This window comes from Podarcis gaigeae, assembly GCF_964106915.1.
Source record: "Podarcis gaigeae genome assembly, chromosome: Z".
Lineage (NCBI taxonomy): Eukaryota > Metazoa > Chordata > Lepidosauria > Squamata > Lacertidae > Podarcis > Podarcis gaigeae.
This window is the reverse complement of record NC_139691.1, coordinates 30614621-30634139: the sequence shown is the minus strand read 5'-3', so window position 1 is coordinate 30634139 and position 19519 is coordinate 30614621. Positions and strand designations below refer to the sequence as shown.

Sequence of the window (19519 nt, the reverse complement as noted above, 5' to 3'; positions counted from 1 at the left end):
TTTTATTATTGTCAATCGAGCCTCAGCAACTCAGTGAACAACCAACAATGCTCCTGAAGTGATTGAGCTGGGATAACGGTTAAATCCAGTCAAACACAACTATGGGGTTGCCGCGGTCATCACACTTTTCAGGCCGAGGGAGCTGGCGTTTGTCCACAGACAGCTTTCTGGGTCATGTGGCCAGCACGACTAAAATGCTACTGGTGTATGGAGGACTGTGATGAGTACCAGAGTGCATGGAAACACCATTTCCCACTCCAGTTGTACCTTTTTATCTACTTGCACTGGTGCGCTTTCAAACTGCTAGGTTGGCAGGAGCTGGGACAGATCAATGAGAGCTCACCCCATCATGTGGATTCGAACTGCCAACCTTCTGATCAGCAAGTCCAAGAGGCTCAGTTGTTTGGACCACAGCACCACCTGTATCCTTTGATTGAGCTGGGATATAAGGATTCAGGCATAACTTGTTCAGGGCTTTGTAAATTGATACAGGGAACTTGAAGCTGGCTGAGTAGTAGATGGGCAGCCAGGGCAGATGCTTTAACAATAGTGTCACATGTTGTTTGCCAGATGCCCCCATCAGCAATCCATATGCTACATTCTGCTCCAGCTGGAGCTTTCAAACCAGGCTGAAGCGCAGCCCCATGTAAAGTGCATTGCAGCAATCCAACTTTGAGGTTACCACCACACGTACTACAATGATCAGGCTATCCCTGTCCAGGAATAGCAGCTAGTGAACCAGGCTAAGTTGGTAAAATGCACTCATACCCACAGAGAATACTTGGGCCTCTAATGACAAAGCTGTATCCAGGAGTACCCCCCCCCCCAAGCTACACTCTTGCTCCTTCAGAGGGAGTGCAACCGTATCCAGAACAAGTGGTTTTCCAATCTCCCGGTAAATGAGAAATGGACCTGGAAAAATGTATTAAGAATTGTCAGCTGTCTAAAGCACTGTCTGAACACTTTGAGTAAGTAAAACATATCTAATAATTCTCATCTTCTATTAAAATGCAGCTTACAATGGGATGTTTCCCCCTCCCATTACAGTAGCTTTGTGTTTTGAGTCCTTCCAGATCGAACTGTGTAAACACATTTCCCACTTTCATTTATACTGGCTGGACATCTACCTGTTGCTTCTAAGAGCGTTTGTAAGATAGGCCTCCATCAATAAATAAAACTAAAATTTGGAGAAATAAAAGATGAAAACTACCACTTGGGTTTGCTCCTCAAAATTTAAATCCATAAATCCTAAACAATATTCTTGGGTGTTATGGCACACAAGAAGGAGGAATGGAATATTGGTCCCACTTGTAAATCTGATCCTCGCTATGCTGTGTAAACTTTAAATCTCTCCTTTCTGATAGGAGTTAGATAGAAAGCATAATGGGAGGGGGGCAGTGAGAAACTGTGAGTCAAATGAAACTTTTGAAGTACTTTGTGTGCCAGTGCTGCCTGGATTCATTACCCTGGGTGGATCTTATTACTTTTAATCTCCCGCCACTGTTTTGCGTTTATCATAATATACCGCTTATGTGATGATGGTAGATGGTCTGAAGTGGACCATTATAAACCACTGAGTAGCACCTCTGTTGATTTATAAACACTGTCCAAGCATCCCCCATCAAGAACAGCTAATCTTATTCAAAATAGTCACTTCCATTGCAGCCTGGCCATAAATTCCGGTAGTCATGTTTTAAAACCAAAGTTAGCTTCTGCCAAATTGTAATTGAAGGGGGCTCTATTTCTGGGTGCTAGCTATCCGTCTCAATAAAATGTTTTTGAAAAAAAAAATGTGGTTCTTTTTCAGAGAGCTACATTTACTGTAGATATTAATGAGCTGTTGACGTGTGAAATTTCAAGGATAGATGCTAAGTGATTTAGAAAAGTAATTTGCAATTCAGAACGTGAGACTTGGCATTGACTTTAAATTTGAAGTTGTGAAAGTTGAGAATTGAATGCAGTTGTGAAAGCGATTTGTTTATGCATGAAGATCTTTCTTCCTAGTGACCTCCCTCCTCCCCTCCCCCTCCCCCAAATGTTCTTGTTTTAGGGGACTTTGCTCTTGTTCGTAAATTCTGGATGCATTGGTGGAATAACCAAAGCAAAGGGAAGGCAGCATATTTCTTCAGGTTGTCTATTTCGTGTCTGACAGTAAAATTTGGTTTATGAGTCTAATCATTTTGTCACAGTACAAAGAAATAAGCTGTTGAACTAGGGATGTAAAACCTCCAGAAAATTTGAAGCTTAGGGTGGGGGATTTCTTCCTAGTTCTTTTTGTGGGGGCGCTGGAGATTTTGGGGAAAATATAAACATATGCAACACTTTCTTTCTTATCAGACTTAAACTTATTACTGCTTTGACAACATAAAATGGTTTCTTCATACCTTAGTTGGCATATAAAATTGTCCTGTTCGGCATATTTATGAAATTTACATAGCAGTCTGCAAAATATTGCACGCTTTGTTTAGTGGAGCTTACTCCCAGCTAAGTGCACAAAGGTTTGTTACCACAAAGTAAAAATTGATTTGGCTCCAACCCTTTATACACTTAGCTAAATCTAGCTTGAAAACTGGGGGCAGGTGGGGATAGATAGATCCTCTCCACCTCCCTTCACTGCTCTCTAGTCAGCTTACTTGTTACATTCACAGAATCATGGAATTCTGGAGTTGGAAGGGACCCTGAGGATCTTCTAGTCCAAATTCCCTGCAATGCAGGAATAGGCAGCTGTCTCACTTTGCTTTTTTAATCAGTTAAACCATTTGACATAAAAGTAAGTTTGGGTATTACCAAAACCTCAGTATAGGTACCTTAGTGAAATACTAGATAAAACAGAATAGTTCCAAGCCAAATTTATCCCTCATTCTTGGAAGGAAAGTCCTTCTTTTTAATATTTTTATTTTCGATTCATTGTTGTGGTAGTGTACCGGTTGTAACATATGAGGGTGTTTACCCGAATAGCCACCATGCCATGCAAATCCACCTAGTTATCTTTGTGGAAGGCTCAGACTTTATTTTCTCATCTGTTGGGCAGGGACAATCCATAAAATCAGCTCTGATGTACGATCATCCTGGTCTACATGGCAAAAGCCATATGTTGGTCATGTAGACCAAATACTAGAAAAACTCATCCTGTTCCAAATTTCTGATCTTGCCCTTTTTGAGTAGAAGCAATCACAAAATGGCTTTTTGGGCACACATTTATTCTTACTTCACTGCCACATTAACTTAGATGGCATTAAAGGGGAGAGGGGGTTAGATAGATCTGTCTTCCTAGTATTTATCAGCATCTGTTGACTATGACAGCTACATGGAACCTCCATTTGGCTTTGAATTCCCTCTTCCTTCGTGTGTGTGTATGGAAAAGCTGAGGAGGTTGGTGGTGAGCTTGCCAGAAGCACCTGATCTTTTCCTCAGTGGCCACAGACTGTTGGACCTTTGGTCTGGTCCAATAGGTTGCTTTTACACTAAAGTTGACCCAGTTCTGCTGCTGGTGTGTGAAAATGATTAAACGTTAGTAATTCATTGTTTCTTTCTTATTTTCAGTGATACAAAAAGTTTAAAGAAAAGTATGAGGTGTACAAAGAAGCTGACTAGCCCTCATACCATTTTGGGATGAGATGGCAATCATCTGCCCTTCAGATCTTGTTGGACTCCAAATCCCATCAGCCAGCATGGCCTATGACCAGGACTGATGGGAGTTGTAGTCCAACAACAGCGGAAGGGCCACAGGCTATCTATATCCCTATCTAATAAGTTCTTCAGCCAAGTGATTAGTTGAAATTTAGGATTAGGCCCAGAAGTCCTTTTACATTCTTGCCTTAAAATCAATTTGACCAGGTCGGTAACAAGAGACAGCTTATTAAAGTGACAGGAGACATGCACACACACTCCAGAGATCAAACAGGGGAGAGACAAATGCAGGCCGCTCTCATAAAGCAACAGCAACTTTTTCTCAGGCATCAGCAGCTTTGATTTGTTTTTCCAGGATTATTACAGCATCGAGAGGTGTAACTTTCCTAATTGATATTTACAAAAGAACTGTTCTTGCCCCCTCTTGCAAGTCTACTGTTAAATTTGCATCAGTGACACAGTTCTTTTGACGACACAGTTGTGAAGGTCTCCTGTCTCTGTCAGACAGAAACGTGCTTCAGATGTAACACTAAACCATGGTTCACATTATAGAAGCAAGCATGCACAAGATTTGGGCTTGCATGCTTCCATCCTCTCCCCAAATAATCCAGGGAACTGTGGTTTACCCTTCACAGAGCCACAGTTCTCAGCTTCCTTAAACGATAGTTCCCATGATTTTGGGGGGAAGCCATGTGCATTAAATGTACTTGAAATATGTGCATGCATATGCTAAGTGGAATTTCCTGTGAGCTTTGATTGGGGTAACCCTTTAGTGCCCTCTGTAACTCCTTGTGCTTCTCTGTGGCTTAATTTGATGCACACTTAATCCTTTTATCAGGTCATATAACTCAACATTTCTTCGTGCAACCTGTGTTTTTATTGTTAAATGGGGACAAAAAAGCTGTTTGTAGCCAACCTAGTCTGAGTTGCTTCAAGAGGCTCTGTTGAAAATTTAGAAGCCACAGTGCCCATGTTTTTCTGTAGTGGCCCTTTCCCTCCAGGTGACCAGGGGCTTTCAGCCTTCTGCAGATTAGGTATATGCTAATGACAGAAACTAAATTAAGAGTTGGAAGAAAACCTGGCCCTTCTATTTTCTCAACTAAAGAGCAGCCTTTGATGGTGCTGCTGTTCTTGAATGATGCAGAGGCACTTGACAGTGGCTATGCACAGAAGTGCTAGGAATATCATATCTTATTCTTTTGTTCTACAATTACTCTCTTTTTTTGGGGGGTATCATTTTTAAGGTGGAAAAATGCAAATGTATTTTCAGAGTGTATGGGTTTTATTAAAAGCAGAAACAAAAAGTCACCCCCACACTCAAAAAGCATCCAGCCCAAAATTCTACCAATGTTACATGTATATTAAGTAGAAACTGTAAACTTTGCTTGTTTGGGATTGCTATGGTGTGTTTTTGCTTTTCTTTTAACCTCTTCTGTTCCTGTATACACATGGAAGCCTTTTCGGTAGCCGAACTTACTCACTTCATTTTGCCTGTGAACCATAAGATCAGACCCTGTGTTTATTTCCTGTTTTTATGTGCTTTTATACTACTACTTTTACTGACTCTGCATTGTATATTTGCTTTAATGATATTCATTTTTTTCTGTTGTTCACTGCAAAGAGGTTTTTTAAAAAATACTAAGTAGTTTGTAAATTATGTTTAAATAATTGCAATAGAATCTTTGCAAAAATGAAAGCTTACTCCATTAGCTATTCTTTTTTTCTTTTCTCTCCCCCTCCCCCATCTCCACAATAGAAGACAATACTATGGAGGAAACTGGGCAAGTTTTAGTTTCTCTGGATTATTATCTTGGATAAAAGAGAACCAGGTAAGCAGTAGTGATTTTGTATCGTGCTAAATATTCAGCCTTTTGGTTAAAAACTTCAGAAAAAAAATCATTCAATATTTTAGAATATGTAGGTTTTATCAACCATGCTATATCCCATATGTTTTTATATCCTTGCAAAATGTCACCTGCTATATCTGATTTCCAATTTCTTGCTGTGACTAGTCTAGCTGCAGTAATCATTGCTGTTGCAACTTCCAAGTTTTCCTTGTTTATTGTGCCTTTCAGATATTTCAATAAACATTTTGGTGTTAAGATTCTATTGCTGCCCAGAATCTCATTTACAGTCCCCTGCAACTTCTTTTTTAAACTACAGTATGAACATAGGAACCTTCCAGATCTGTTTACTTTGACCTCTCATTTCATAACCACACACACACACACACACACACACACATCTGCAGGATACATAGACTGGAAAAATTCAGTCTATGGAAGGGGTCTAGTATAACCCCTGCTCCTCACACAGCTAAAGAAAGTGAATTAAATATTTATTTCTCCAACTTCTTAATATTTAAATAAAGCCCAAACATCATTTGCTCATTTTTAAAAAAAGTTTAATGAAACACTTCTGTTCCTTTTTGCATATTTTTTAAAGAAAACGGCTGACCCCTGTGAGGGAAACACCCGCTGGGAAGAACTGATCCTTGAAAATGAAGAAGGTATTCCTCTGAACAAGGCAGACCAAACCATTCAGCATGTTGAAGATTTCTGCTATGCCAGGTGAGTGCTTCCTGTCCTGCCCATAAATGGTGTATGTGGAGGCACATTTTGAACAGGGAAGCCAATGGGCCAGCTGTGTGAGCTTGCTCCTCCATGGTGAAACCTGCTCCCCCAACTTAGACCCGATAAAGGAAGGTTTGGGGCTCACTGCTGTGGCCACAGCTGGCTTCAGAGATGCCACAAGCAGTTTTATTTATTTATTTAGAATAGTTGTAGCATATCCTTCATCTATACAGATACCAAAGTGGGTTGCAGAACATAAATAAAATCATAAAATGTCCAACAATAAAACACACCGTTAAAAAGAAACAGCTAAAAATGTAATTGCAGGCTAAACAACATCAGCTTACAATTCCTGGGCAAACAAAGAAGCTTTAACCTGGTGTCAGAATGAAGGCAATTTCTGTGTCTGGCATGTTTGTGAGTGTAGGGCATTCTGTAAATGGAGCACCACTATAGATAAGGCTGTCTCATTCCACTGCTTGACAAGATTCCTTCAGTAGTGGAGTGTGGAAAACAGCCTCCCCAGAAGATCTCAAAGTACAGGCAGGCTTTGATAGGGAGAGGAAATCCTTCAGGTATTTGGATCTGAAACACCTTGAACTGGACTCAGAAGTGAATAGTGAACTCATGTAAATTCTTTAGACTCGTTGTTTGGCTTCGTATTGTGTCCAGAATTTGGCTGACAGAGTGTCTTGCTTCTGGTAAACCACAAGATAGAACCAAGGTATATTCTTGGGTTTATAGTTTGTGGGTTTCTCCTGGAGGCATACATTGAGTTTGGACAATGTCCTTAACCAAACTGTAGCATAGCTCATGGCAGCACACCTGCAAGAAGGCCAGAGGAAGAGCACAGTTCCTCTGTGGGAACCCTTGTGCATCCATGCTAAACAATGGTTTGGCTTAGTGTTACATGTGAACCAATTCACTCACTTCCTGGTTTAAGCAAACCATATCCAATGCATGCAGACCAGCACTGAAGACAGTTTGCCTGTTACATCAGAATAGGCTCTTTGTCTTGAATAAGTGTTATTTGATTTTATGTTATGTATCTAAAAAATTAAAATTGGAAATAAAAAACCTCTTCCTTTTAATAACTTAATGTTCGAGAGAGAGAGCTGATCACAGCAGTTCTGACGGTTTACATGCTTCGGTTAGTTTTTGCTATTGTTGCTTAATTTCCCTGAACTCCTATGAAGTTGCCATTAAACATTTATTTTGAAAGAATAAAAACAGCTGGGTTGCAGTGGTAATATAGTGCACAAAGCCGAAATGAATGGCCACAGAACAAAGTGCATCCATCAAAGTGGAAGAAAACCATCTCCGCAACAAGCGGTATTGAAAAAAAGGCAAATGGTTGAAAAATAAATAGTGAACACCTGTGCTGCATAAATTAACCAGCTGGTTGGCAATTTTTCTTTTGACCTATCGGAAGGGGTGGCTGTTACGAGGCATTAATAAGACACGTTGGCTTTGAGAGATTCTTTTGTTAGTACCATTAATTAATGAATGACGCTAGATAATGTTCAGAATTTACACCACAATTTGTGCTGCACATGTATCCTTGTGAATTAGTATTACAGGTTTAAACAAACAAACAAACAAACCTCCATCTGCACATAAGATTTAAACTTGGGTGTCTCTCCCCCCCCCCCCCCCAAGCCCGGTTTTTATAGCCACAGTTCTGTTGAAGAATTAAGTTTTATACAAAAATATTTGGGTTGTGTTATAAGGTTGCCGGGAATCCTTGAATAGTCACACTGTCAGCAGGTTTAAAAGCTGCAGCTAATGTACTTCTGAATGTAGCTGTGTTCACATATTGTTTTAGAAAATGAGAATTTGGTCAGTTTGCATTAAAATGAGAACCAAACTCCCATATCTGTAGTTGGGAGTAGGAGGTTGTTCCATAGGCTTCCTGGAAACTGTGAGTTTTGAGGATAAACTCCAAAGAAGCCAGGGAGGCGTTCTGAGAACAGCCTCTGTCTCTTCCTTTTCCTCCCCTTGCCCCTCCCCTCTTAGGGCCAATAGCAGCTTTCAGGGGAGGAATGATTTTAATCGTGGAAAATGTAGAGAGGATCAAAATATTTCTCACCTAGTATTGTTTTCCAAATTCAGTTTGCAGCCCACCCTTATCCCTGCAGCTGTGTTAAAAATATATATGACAAAAACCCTGCCTGTCGCTTGTAGCCTAACCCCTCAGCCCTGAGTTGAAAATGAATTGTTACTAGCAACAATATTTCTGAAATAATACATTTAGGTGATGCCTATAAAGCTGACCTGGGCCGAGGGATGTGATGGGTTTTATTTTGGCCCAGCTCACTCGGGGGCTTCTCTTGCAAAAAAACCTAGTGTGGCTGCTAATTAGATCAGAGATAGACATAAGAAGACCTAAAAAATTAAATAGATTTTACCTCTGGCAACTGGGGAAACTCTGCCTTTTATTGATAAGTACTGAAGTTTTACTGCTGTATCATTTCAGATCACCTTTCAGATTGCAGTTCATTTGTTGACGGCTAGGCTTAAAACATTTACTTGGAGGATTAATGGCTAAGTGGTTGAGATAAAAAGATAATGCAAAATGGTTGGTGAACTCTTCCTCTCCCGCCCCCCCACTAATAATGACACTGATTTGATTCATCTCTGCTGGTAGCCTAAACTGAAATCCCAAGTTCAAAAGTGCTAGTTGCTGAGGTAGACTCCATTGAAGTTGAAGATTAAAAAGGAAAATGAGCTTGAAATGTGCAGTGTGGCCTTAGAAGGAGAATGTTAAGGATTTTGCCATTAAGGAAGAAAGGAGGATGCCAAAGACTTGTTACATCTGCTGACCTTGCTCTTTTGACCTCCTTACCTTTATCATGATAGGCAGCCACTAGATTAATGGTCACAGCAGTAAGATTTAAAGCATGCCTTCATTATGTTTCATTAAAGGCCATGGGTGGATCGGTAATAAAGATGAGGATTTTGTTTCCATATATGCGTGTGCGTGCATGTACACATAAGCCACTTTTAATTATGGCTTTGAGCACAATCCATGATGCACAGCTCCTTCTATCCATAGTCCCTGTGGTGTGATATTCTTCCATCCAAGCTGGTCATTCACTTCCCTCAACAAAGCTGTATTGTATTTCTTAGCATTTTGTTGCTGGCACCTCCCCACTGAGCACTTTGTGAACATTCTGTTACATCACAGCAGTTCAGCCAATCAGTGGCTGGGGGTGAGACCTGTGCACATGCACCCTGTTCCCGCTGTTACTTGGGACTTGTAACAAAATATTGCATTGTGGAATGCTGCTATTCAGAATTCCAGCCGCTTTGCTCCATTACACCATCACTATCATCTTCTGTCCCTTCTGCCCAACAGCAGTCAGTATCCTTTAGCCAATAAGCATGCTTTATCCTAGTGGGGCTATTTTTCATACTGCTGGAGACTTTCTCCAAACTGCTTGTTACCACTATCTTAATCGGTTGTGCTGTTTTGGTAACGTAAGCAATGACACACACTCTGAATGTTAGAAATAGAGGAGATGGTATGTCTTGTCTTGTGTATCTGTGTTGACTAGGCAAAGGAGACATGGTTCTTATAATGTTTCGATCAGTTGGTCGAAATAGCTGTTGTACCCAGAAAGTTGCAAGATAGGTTTGGGGACTGATTTTCATCTGTTCTCCCCTTCTCCCTCTCCCTCCCCTTGAAAAATCAGTCAGGATCTAGCTGAAGATGTGGAAGAAGCTGGTGCACTTCCGAAGGCCCCTGCCTCTGTTGCTTCTGCTTCTAGTGAGGTTATAGAGGAAGTCTCTGGCACCCCAGAGGCTGAGGAAAAGTGCTTTCCTTTGGAGGATCGGCCATCGGGGACCAAAGGTGAAGAAACATTCCCTGACAGTGCTGCAGGAAATGAACCAGAATGTACAGCTGACCGCGAAGCTGTTGAAGTGACCTCTCTGGGGGAGAAACCCTATGACAATGTAACGCCCGGTCAATCAGTACAGGAAGTGGAAAATAATGAAGCTGCATCAATAGTGGAAGCTGCAGCTGAACCAAGGAAAATTACTTATTCCCAAATTGTTAAAGAAGGGAGACGATTTAATATTGATTTAATTTCTAAGGTAGGAAACTCATTGCCTATGTTTTCTTTATTAACCCTGCACCTTATGTTTGCTTCATTGAAAATATTCCTTTGGAAACTTCACAGGCAATGCAAGATAATTATGATGATACTGTGACCTAGTATTCTGCTCTAAAGAACATAGGTCACTATAAAAGAGCGTTTTGTGGGGGTTTTAAATAGACACACATGTTCTCTAAAAAAAAAATGAACCAAAGCTAAAGTATCTGCTAAAAGCACGCTTTGCTTTGGGGATAGAACAACCGTATTGGGTCTCAAAACAAGACACTTCTTGCACCTTTTCCTTTCAGAATGTTGGTTTGCTGATCAGGGATTTGAGTTTTTGTCGGGAGAACTGTACTACATGTTCTCTGAAAGCTATGTGCTTTTTAAGAAACTGTAATTCCAGAAAACAAAAAACAACTTCTACTGTGCTGTCGTACTATTCTAACTCTCTTCTACCTTGCTGCGAGAAATATTATTGCAGGATGAACCATTGGGGAGAAAAAAATGTTATGATTTGGTAAACATGCTTAATGATAGTCATTACTTTTGCCTTATGAAGTCACGTGAAGTTGCAGACATGGTACTTGTGGCAGTGCTAAACAGAGACAGGTTCCAAAGAGTCCCAAAACTAGGTCTGTGGCTTCCAGATGACATTGGATTTGAGTTTCCCAAACAATCCCCACACAGCCCCTATAGCTCAATAGTAGAGCATCTGCTTTGCATGGTAGGAGAAAGTCCAAAGTTCATTCCTCAGCATCGCCAGGTAGGGCTGGAAAAGCCCTCTGCTTAAAACTCTGGAGAACCACTGCTGCCCATTCCAGACAATACTGAGTTAGATGTACCAATGGTCTGAGTTGGTGTAAGGCAGCTTCCTAGGTCCCCCACATTCCACCTGTTGTAACTGTGGGGGTTTGCTGGCAAATTAAGTCACTCAGTCAGAGCTCTCCCAGATTCTGCAACTCTGGCCTGTTTTGCCCTATCGTGCCCCTGTGAGCTTCCTTTAGATTTAGTTCTAATCAGGCAACCAGCCTCCCCCATCTCTTGCCAGGCCTTACAAAGTTCTCTCCTCGAGACTTTGAGAGTGATGGCATTGCATAAGTAACTTTCTTCAGTGGAGCATTGATTCTTCTTTTTTTAAAAGTTAAGTCATCCATCTTGCGCTGTGGTTTTTTACATTCATGTCCTTCCCAGAATGTGTAATAAATTTTTAGCTTATATAAAGTGAGCAAAGGTATTAGAAGATTAAGTTTTATGGTTTTAACTTGTAACCGTTGTGAGCAAACTGCTTGCTGGGATATTGAGGAAATGAGGACAGTAGTTTAAGCCTCAAAAAAGACGAAAATTGAGGGCGAGCAAATGTATAAAGAATGCATGGAAATAATGGCATGAGCTTCATGAACCTGCATGGAATCACTTTACTTGCCAACCCACCCACCCACTTAGCACAACCAGGGGAACAAACCAGGAAGCCACCATTTACTAGAGCTTCCCATCACCCGCAAATGGATAAGTGTAAGGAAGTTGGCTTTAAAAACCTGGCTGGTTTGGAAGCCATTAACCATAGTTACCAACTGACACATAACAGGACACATTGCAACCTCTTAGTTTGTTTTCCCTGCTTGCACAAAGGGAGGAGCCAAAGAGGTTTTGTACAGATCGATAAAAGCTAATGCATTGTTGAAATGCAACCAGAATGTACAAGTTTGAAACCTCCAAAAACTGGCAAGTATGTTATGCAGTAGAAATGGAAAGAAGATCTCCAGCTATTTCTTGATGGCATGGATAGCTCCCATAATATTCTCTATTTTTATTTATCAAACCTAGGGCACTCCCTGACTTTCAGTATTTTGGGATGGGATTCAGTTGCACCGTGGCAAAATTCAGATTGTTCAGTTGATTTCACACTCTTGGGCAACAAACCTACTTCCCCAAATAATCAGATTTTATGCTTTAAGGAAAGTGAAAAGAAAATGCCCTGGGATTACACTTGCTTTAATGCAGCTCCACCTAACCTCCATGCAAATAATTTGAAATGAATGCTCATTAAATAGCCAATGTCATCTGATCTCCTTGCAAATAAATCAGGATGAATCCTCTATAAACAGATTGGTTGGAAGCACCCTGTGTTCCAGGAAGTTTAGTTCCTAAGGATAAGAATACTGTATAGGAAAAGCCCTGGTGGATCAGGCCAAATTCCCGTCTAGTTCAACATCTTGTTCTTGCTGAGGCCAACCAAATGCCTATGGGTACTCTCCATTCTGGCAATTCTAGTAACTTGTATTCAGAAGCATATTGTATTCTCTTTGGTTCTGACTTCAGGGAACTTAACAATAAATATGTCACTTCTTTTGAAAGGATATTGGGTCTCGAGTGCTCTTCCTCTTCCATTGTCCTCACCTCCAGGTAGACCAAACTGGCATTGGTTGCAGCCTCCCTTTATTTCTGATTACCAGGTGGCTTGCAGCCTGACTGCATCCTTTCTTCTGCTCTTTTCAGTTCCTTGGCTGGGATCACATTCTCTGCATTTTCGGTTTTGTTCATGCTCAGAGGCTCTTTAGCTCACTGCAAAACTGTCCTTCCTCTGCAGATTAAGGTGGCCTTTTGAAACAGTGCCTCATGAGGCAGCCCAAAGTAAATACTGCACTCCTGAAAGTGCTTGAAGCTCACATATTGGTGGGAGTAAACCATCCGGACCCTAGTTCGTGTGTTGCAGATCTGGATACCCAGTAACTCACTATATAAAGCAAGTATAGCCACCGTGGTACCCTCCACCCGTTAGATCACAATTTGCATCATTCCTAGCCAGCATGCCCGGGGATCAAGGATGATGAGAATTCATGATGACTATCCCTGATGTAGATGACTTCTGCCAAAATTTCATGAAAGGATTTGTGCCTCTTCTCTGACTTCCCCAAGGTTTTTCTCTTGACTATTTCAGCAAGAACCTATCCTTCATCTCTCTCTCTCTCTCTCTCTCTCTCTGCTTCTGGACAACAGTCAAAGCAGCCAGAAACTATGTGTGAGAGAATGTGTGAATTATGTGTCTCCTCCTCCTGGATTTAGTCTGTAGTAGATTCTCCCCTCCCTATTCAGGTACGACCTGGAAATTTGAAAAGCATGATTCTCCCACTTACTCGGGCACTGTAGAAAAATCGGAAGCAGCCCTTCCAAATCTCAACTCTTTGCATTTTACCTTTATTCTCCATCTTTTCTTCACCTTGAAGCCTCTGGTTTTGCTTCAAGTGAACATAGGAGTGAACTTTTCAGTAAGGTAAAGTCAAATATGCAGCAGTTATTGCCCATAGAGTTATGGATTGTAGGGGAGCATCCTTATTCCCCTCCATCAAATCTGGAAGAGTATGTGCCTTTTAATTTAAGTCCTGAACCAAGTAGGAATGACCCTGCTAATAGCTTCACACCCACACTGAAGCTGGAACTTTTGTAGTATATAGACAAATTCCAACTGCAACAAAATGTTGTTGTGTATCCTCCATCCTGAAAGCGATGCTGCTGTTCCAGCCAACCATTCTCTTAAAGCAAAGCGTTTCATCTTCTCCTCCTTGTCCTCTTTTACTTTTACAGCTGCATTAGGTGGTTGTTTCATTCTCACTGGCCGGTTTTATTTTGTTTTTACAGGGTAGTAGCGGTTTGCTCCTTCTACTTTTTCAAGAATAAAGGGAAATCTCAAGGCTCCCCCAAGCATGCTGGCATTTACCTCTTGTTTTTCACTTGTCCCACTTTGGCTTTAGCTCTGGCAGCATTTACTACTGTTATTCAAAGGCTTAAGATACAGAAGTAGTACTCCAACTGTTATCAAATAAATGACACGTTTGATTTGCAAAAAAGTGGAGCCTTGACAGTGTGTTCCTCCTCAGCAATGCTAGAAAGAAGATAATTTAAAATTAAGATTGTCTTCAAATATATATATATGTTTTCTTTTATGCAGTTACTGTACTCCCGAGGATTGTTGATTGACCTCCTAATTAAGTCAAATGTTAGTCGCTATGCTGAGTTCAAAAATGTCACCCGGATTCTTGCATTTCGAGAAGGCAGAGTGGAACAGGTAGGTACTGAAATGGACCTAACTGCAAAAGCTGAGCTTGCAATTCATTTGAAAGTGCAAATTTGACTAACATAAGTTTTTATGTAGGTATAATTCCTTTCACTCTACCACTTTCTCTGCTATACTGTACGTTCTTTCATTCTTGGACTGGTTTGGATTTAATGACCAGACCCTGATCTGGCTCATCTAAGCAGGAACAGCTGCATGTTTTGAAGTGCCTTGAGTAAGATGCTGTCATTGGGACCCCCTTTCTAAATGGGCCCATCTACTCCTCACCACTGTCACTGCTACCCACTCACTTGCCTTCTCCCTCTGGTCCCAATCTTCACAACTTCCCAGAGGAAGTGTACAAGTCAAGTGAAGGTCCATTCTGTATCCACATTCCTCCTCTCTTATCACTGCTTGCATACCCAGTGGCAGTAAGTAAGGAAGAGAGAGAGAAGTGGAGCCAGGAGACACCTGGGGTTGGCAGTGTGCCCTCAGTAGAAGCATGGGCTTTGGCACATTCCTAGTGATACCAACTGCTGATGCAGGCCTGGGATCAAAGTTTCAAGCTCACACACACTGTTTCCCCTCTACCCTCTCTCTTCCCCTTGTACATTCAATAGTTGGAAGCTATGGATTTAAATGGCCTTGTAGTTCTGGTTTGGAGGGCAAGTGCAAACTAAAAGTTTACCAATTCAGATAATAATGGTTTGCCCAGCAAAAGGAGTTGGGAAGGGAACGGGAGTGGAGAAGGCTAGAGGAGGGAGCACATGTACCTAAGGTTTGGGAGTATGTTAAGGAATTGGAAAAAGAGAATTAATTTGATTGGTGCTCCAAATCTCCCATTCTCACCAGTTGACTGTTGATATAATAAATCTGATATTAGCAACAGATTTCCAAATAGTGCAGTTTTCCAAATTCATTATTTGCATTCAGTTGGGAAGGAGGTGCTAGAGCTTATTAGCAGAACTAAGAAAGGAAATGCCTTCTAATGTAACTCTGCAGTCAACAGGATGCAGACCGGAAAATCACATAAACCAAAATCATAGTTTTTGTGAGGACAATTGTGTCCTTGGAGGACACAATTGCCCAGCATTAAAGGTTGTTTAAAATGAAAGACCATCGCATGAACCAACACCAAGTGTTTGTCTAGAAGAATAGCATATTAGTGGCTTATTATATGGGAGAAGAGAAGTCTAAGAGGCAGCAAACATGAGTTTTTGCAGACATCATGGTGCCCTTGGGCAGAAAAGACAGGAAGTTTGCATTGATCTGAACACAAGTTTATAGGACTAGGAAAGAGCTGCAAGAGATTTCTCAAAAGTTGAGTGATTGCTCAAAAGACAATCCTTAAACTTGTTGAAATAGCACTTTTTTAATTCATAAAATCAGGCAGTTTCCCTCTGGAAGGAAGGTAGGTTGTGATCCATGCTGAATCTTCAGAATACTCTGAATTGACTACGCCTGTGTATAATGACTGTTAGAAGGTGTGACTCATAAGGCAGGCGTAAATGTAATGTCCCCATTCTTCTTTACCATGGCTAAGCAACTGGGCTGTGGAATCCCTTCCCTCTCCCTATGTAACCATGATTAATATTAAACCATGGTTCCCTCTTAATCAGCATTTAAATTTTGAGGAACAAGCCATGGTTCTGAGAGGGCAGGAGGTAATTTGTGGCTGTGAGGCACGGGACCAAGGAAGAAAGTGCAGAATCCTACAGCCTGCTCCAGACCTCCTCTTAAGCATGGTTGAGTTATCTGACTATGGTGTTTGCAAGAGATTACATTTTCACACAGAAAAATCCTGTTTTTAAATTAATACTAAAAGATAATGGTTTTTAAAAAATTGCAGATTTCTCCAGTTCTGTGACACAGATCATTTCCTGGCCCTGACTGTGTTTGGAATGGTGGAAAATAAACCTCCAAATTATATTTCAGGTTCCATGTTCTAGAGCTGACGTCTTCAACAGCAAACAGTTGACCATGGTGGAAAAAAGAATGCTGATGAAATTTCTTACATTTTGTCTGGATTATGAGCAGCACCCTGATGAATATCAAGGTTTGTACCTATTTGTTGAACAGGAGAATCTCACTGGGCATTTTCATTTGATCTTTAAATGTCTGCACCTTTTGGTTCTCAGATGCTATACAAGATGCTATTACCTCTGATGTGCTGAAGGAAGCCCCATGTGTACAAGCTTTCCATTCACTTTATTGTTGGGGGACACTCTGGGGCATGTGTGTAACCTTCCTGATCATTCGAGCTGATGTTGAAGCCTTTGAGCATGTGGAGCTCTGAGCATTTCTCCCCCTTCCCTTTTATAATATTTTTTATTTGGTTTTACAAATTAAAATTTATATTAAAAATTATAATAAAAAGGTAAATAAAGATTTACCCAAATCTCTGGGCTTTCCCCCACCCTTCCATGGGTTCCGTCGCTAGTGCTTTTTCAGCTGCATATTGTAAGTCACTCCAGTTTTTAAGTATCCCATATATCCCTAGTTCTTGTTACACTACAAGTGTTATTCAAATCCTGCTAAAGAGTTCAAGTATTTACAGTGGTCTCCAAGGTAAATTATAAATTTCCCCCATTCTTTGTGGAAATTCTGGTCTTCCTGGTTTCTGATTTTCCCAGTCATTTTCACCATCTCCACACAGTCCATCCGTTTGGTCTGCCATTCCTCTCTGGTGGAACCTTTGTCTTCCTTCCAACTCTGGGCTAAGAGCATCCATCTAAGTGCATTTCTAATCCAGGCAATACATGTGGTTCCAAAGCTGTGAGCGATGATTTTGTTTCTTGAGGCAAGAGAGAACAGCAAAAATGGGATTGTTGGTTGTTGTGCTTTAAAAAATGGGTAGGGAGGGCTTGTATCCAAAACAGTGTGAGCCAGTATGGTGTAATGGTTAGTGTCAGACCAAGACCTGAGAGATCGTTTCAATTCCCCACTCAGTCATGAAGCCCACTGGGTGACTTTAAGCCAGTCCCTGTTTTTCAGCCTACCTCGCAGAGTTACTGGGAGGATAAAATGGAGAGAGGGGGAAGAAGTGTGTGTATGACCTTGAACTCCTTAGAGGAATGGTGGGGAACAAATGTAACCAATAAAGAAAAACTCAAAACCATTCCCTAGGCATAGTGTTTGAGTGTTGCCTGGTAGAGTTCGGAGAGATGCCTGAAGCCTAAAAGATGACTAACACAGTATCTGACACAAGTACAGTCCTTCTGTGATTGTAGTATGCCTTGTATTGATTGATTGACTGACTGGTTTTTGTTGTTGTTGTTTTGTTGCTGTAGTTGTAAATAATTATCCGGAACGACTAATGCTTGACTTTTCTTTTATTCCCCGAAACAGGTCACAAGGACTCTAAATTCTCAGACTACTTAAAAACCCAGAAGTTGACTCCCAATCTGCAGCATTTCATATTGCATTCCATTGCAATGGTCTCGGAGGCTGACTGCTACACCATAGATGGCCTGAAGGCGACTCAGAAGTTCCTCCAGTGCCTTGGGCGTTACGGAAACACTCCCTTCTTGTTTCCTTTGTATGGCCAAGGAGAGATCCCACAGTGCTTTTGCCGGTAAGCAACGTTTTATTTCTTTTCTTTTTAAAAAGCCATTCAGTTGGGAATACTAACTAATCTGATTTAATTCCTTTTAGACACTTAGCTGTTTTCATTTCCCTGTGTTTACATGTTTGTAGTGGAAAATAAAGTCTTTTAAGAATTCAGCGCTTCCTTAGGGCTTCCTTTGTTTAGCGGTGAATCGTGTAGAAGAACGGAGATGGTAACAGTATATTAAGCTAGTGGCTCCTCCCCTCCACCCCATCACAATAGCCTATGAGGGACACCCGCACCCCTGTGGACTGATCCAATCCCTAAAGCTCTAGTACATTGTTTTCTATTATTAATTCATTAACTGGAGCTTTAAAATATGAAACTTTAATTTGGAGCTGTCCCTTGGGAGCAGTTAAATGTGGTGTTGCAAGTCATCTTGTGGTCTCTCAATTCAGTTTGCAGCCACCATCTATGTGTTTTCCTCTCCTGCCAGTAAAATTTTCTTTTCCTACCTCTCTCCCATCAAGCCTCAAAGCAGCTTTTTGAAGGTTCTCCATAAATATAGAAAGTTGCTGTGTGGTGCAGGAATGACAGCCTTATGTTTTGATGTGTGATACTTGTCTCTTACAGTCAATGGGTAGCCTTTGTGAAATCCCTGTTTGTGTCCAGAGGTTCTCAAACTGTGTGCTGTGGTCCACTAGCAGTCCTTGAGCTGCCCTCAGGTGAAACAACTGAAAATACCCACACCTCGCTCTGAATTTGCTTGGGTTTCCCCCCCTGCTGATGGAGATAAACTTCACCAAATGCTGCCTACAAAACCAGACACATACCCATTGCATTAGAACAACAAGATTACAGTCATTTAAGTTATGACTTATGTAAGTTCATTGATTTGCACAACAACAAATTGTGTGTTTTTAAGTGGTGTGTCAAGACCCATGGCAGCTTTCAAGTGGTCCAGAGGAAAAGTTTGAGAATCACTTCCCTAACCTATTTTAAAGGGTGCTTTGGGAAAGCAGCACAGCTCAGAGGTAGAGCATCAGCTTTGCATGCCCAAAGTCCCAGCATCTGCATGCAGGGCTGGAAAAGACTCTTGTCTGAAAGCCTGAAGTGCTGCTACCAGCCAATATAGACATTGTTGCACTATATAGATCCTGACTCAGGAATATATGGAGCTGCTTTTTAACTAAGTAGGTTCCAGTGGCTGAGAGGCTGTACTGCCATTTGGCAACTCCTTGGAGGAAGGGCAAGTAGCTCTAGGCTGAAGGGGGTCCTCTAATGTGTCTCTCATGTAGGCAGGCAGGCAGGCAACCAGCCCCTGTCCTCCTCCTGTTTCTTTCCACCAGACATGAAGGGTAGGTGAGGTGAGGCCTACTAGAGGACCAGGAGGGTGGCAGCAGTTGTGCTTCTACAATGAATGCTAGGCTGCTGCGGTTCTGATTGCCCATGGTGCACCAGAGTGACATAGCATCAGGGACATGGTAGGCAATCACAATGGTGGCTGCCTGGCACTTATTGGAGTGCCAGAAAAGGGAGACCTGGGCACTACTGGCAGCAGTGATGGACTCTTGGCAGCTGTTTTAAGGATGTTGGTGCTGCGTCTGGTAAGAAG

The 19519-nt window shown here is 41.4% G+C and overlaps 1 protein-coding gene across 1 annotated transcript in view; it reads left to right on the top strand.

Annotated features, from left to right (window-relative positions):
• Positions 1-19519, top strand: part of CHM (CHM Rab escort protein) — a 70589-nt gene that overhangs the window by 11410 nt on the left and 39660 nt on the right. The window contains exons 3-8 of the mRNA XM_083722267.1: positions 5387-5459; positions 6076-6200; positions 9899-10301; positions 14253-14369; positions 16293-16413; positions 17706-17931. Coding sequence (XP_083578393.1) covers positions 5387-5459; positions 6076-6200; positions 9899-10301; positions 14253-14369; positions 16293-16413; positions 17706-17931 — 1065 coding nt within the window. The remainder of the gene's footprint in view (positions 1-5386; positions 5460-6075; positions 6201-9898; positions 10302-14252; positions 14370-16292; positions 16414-17705; positions 17932-19519) is intronic.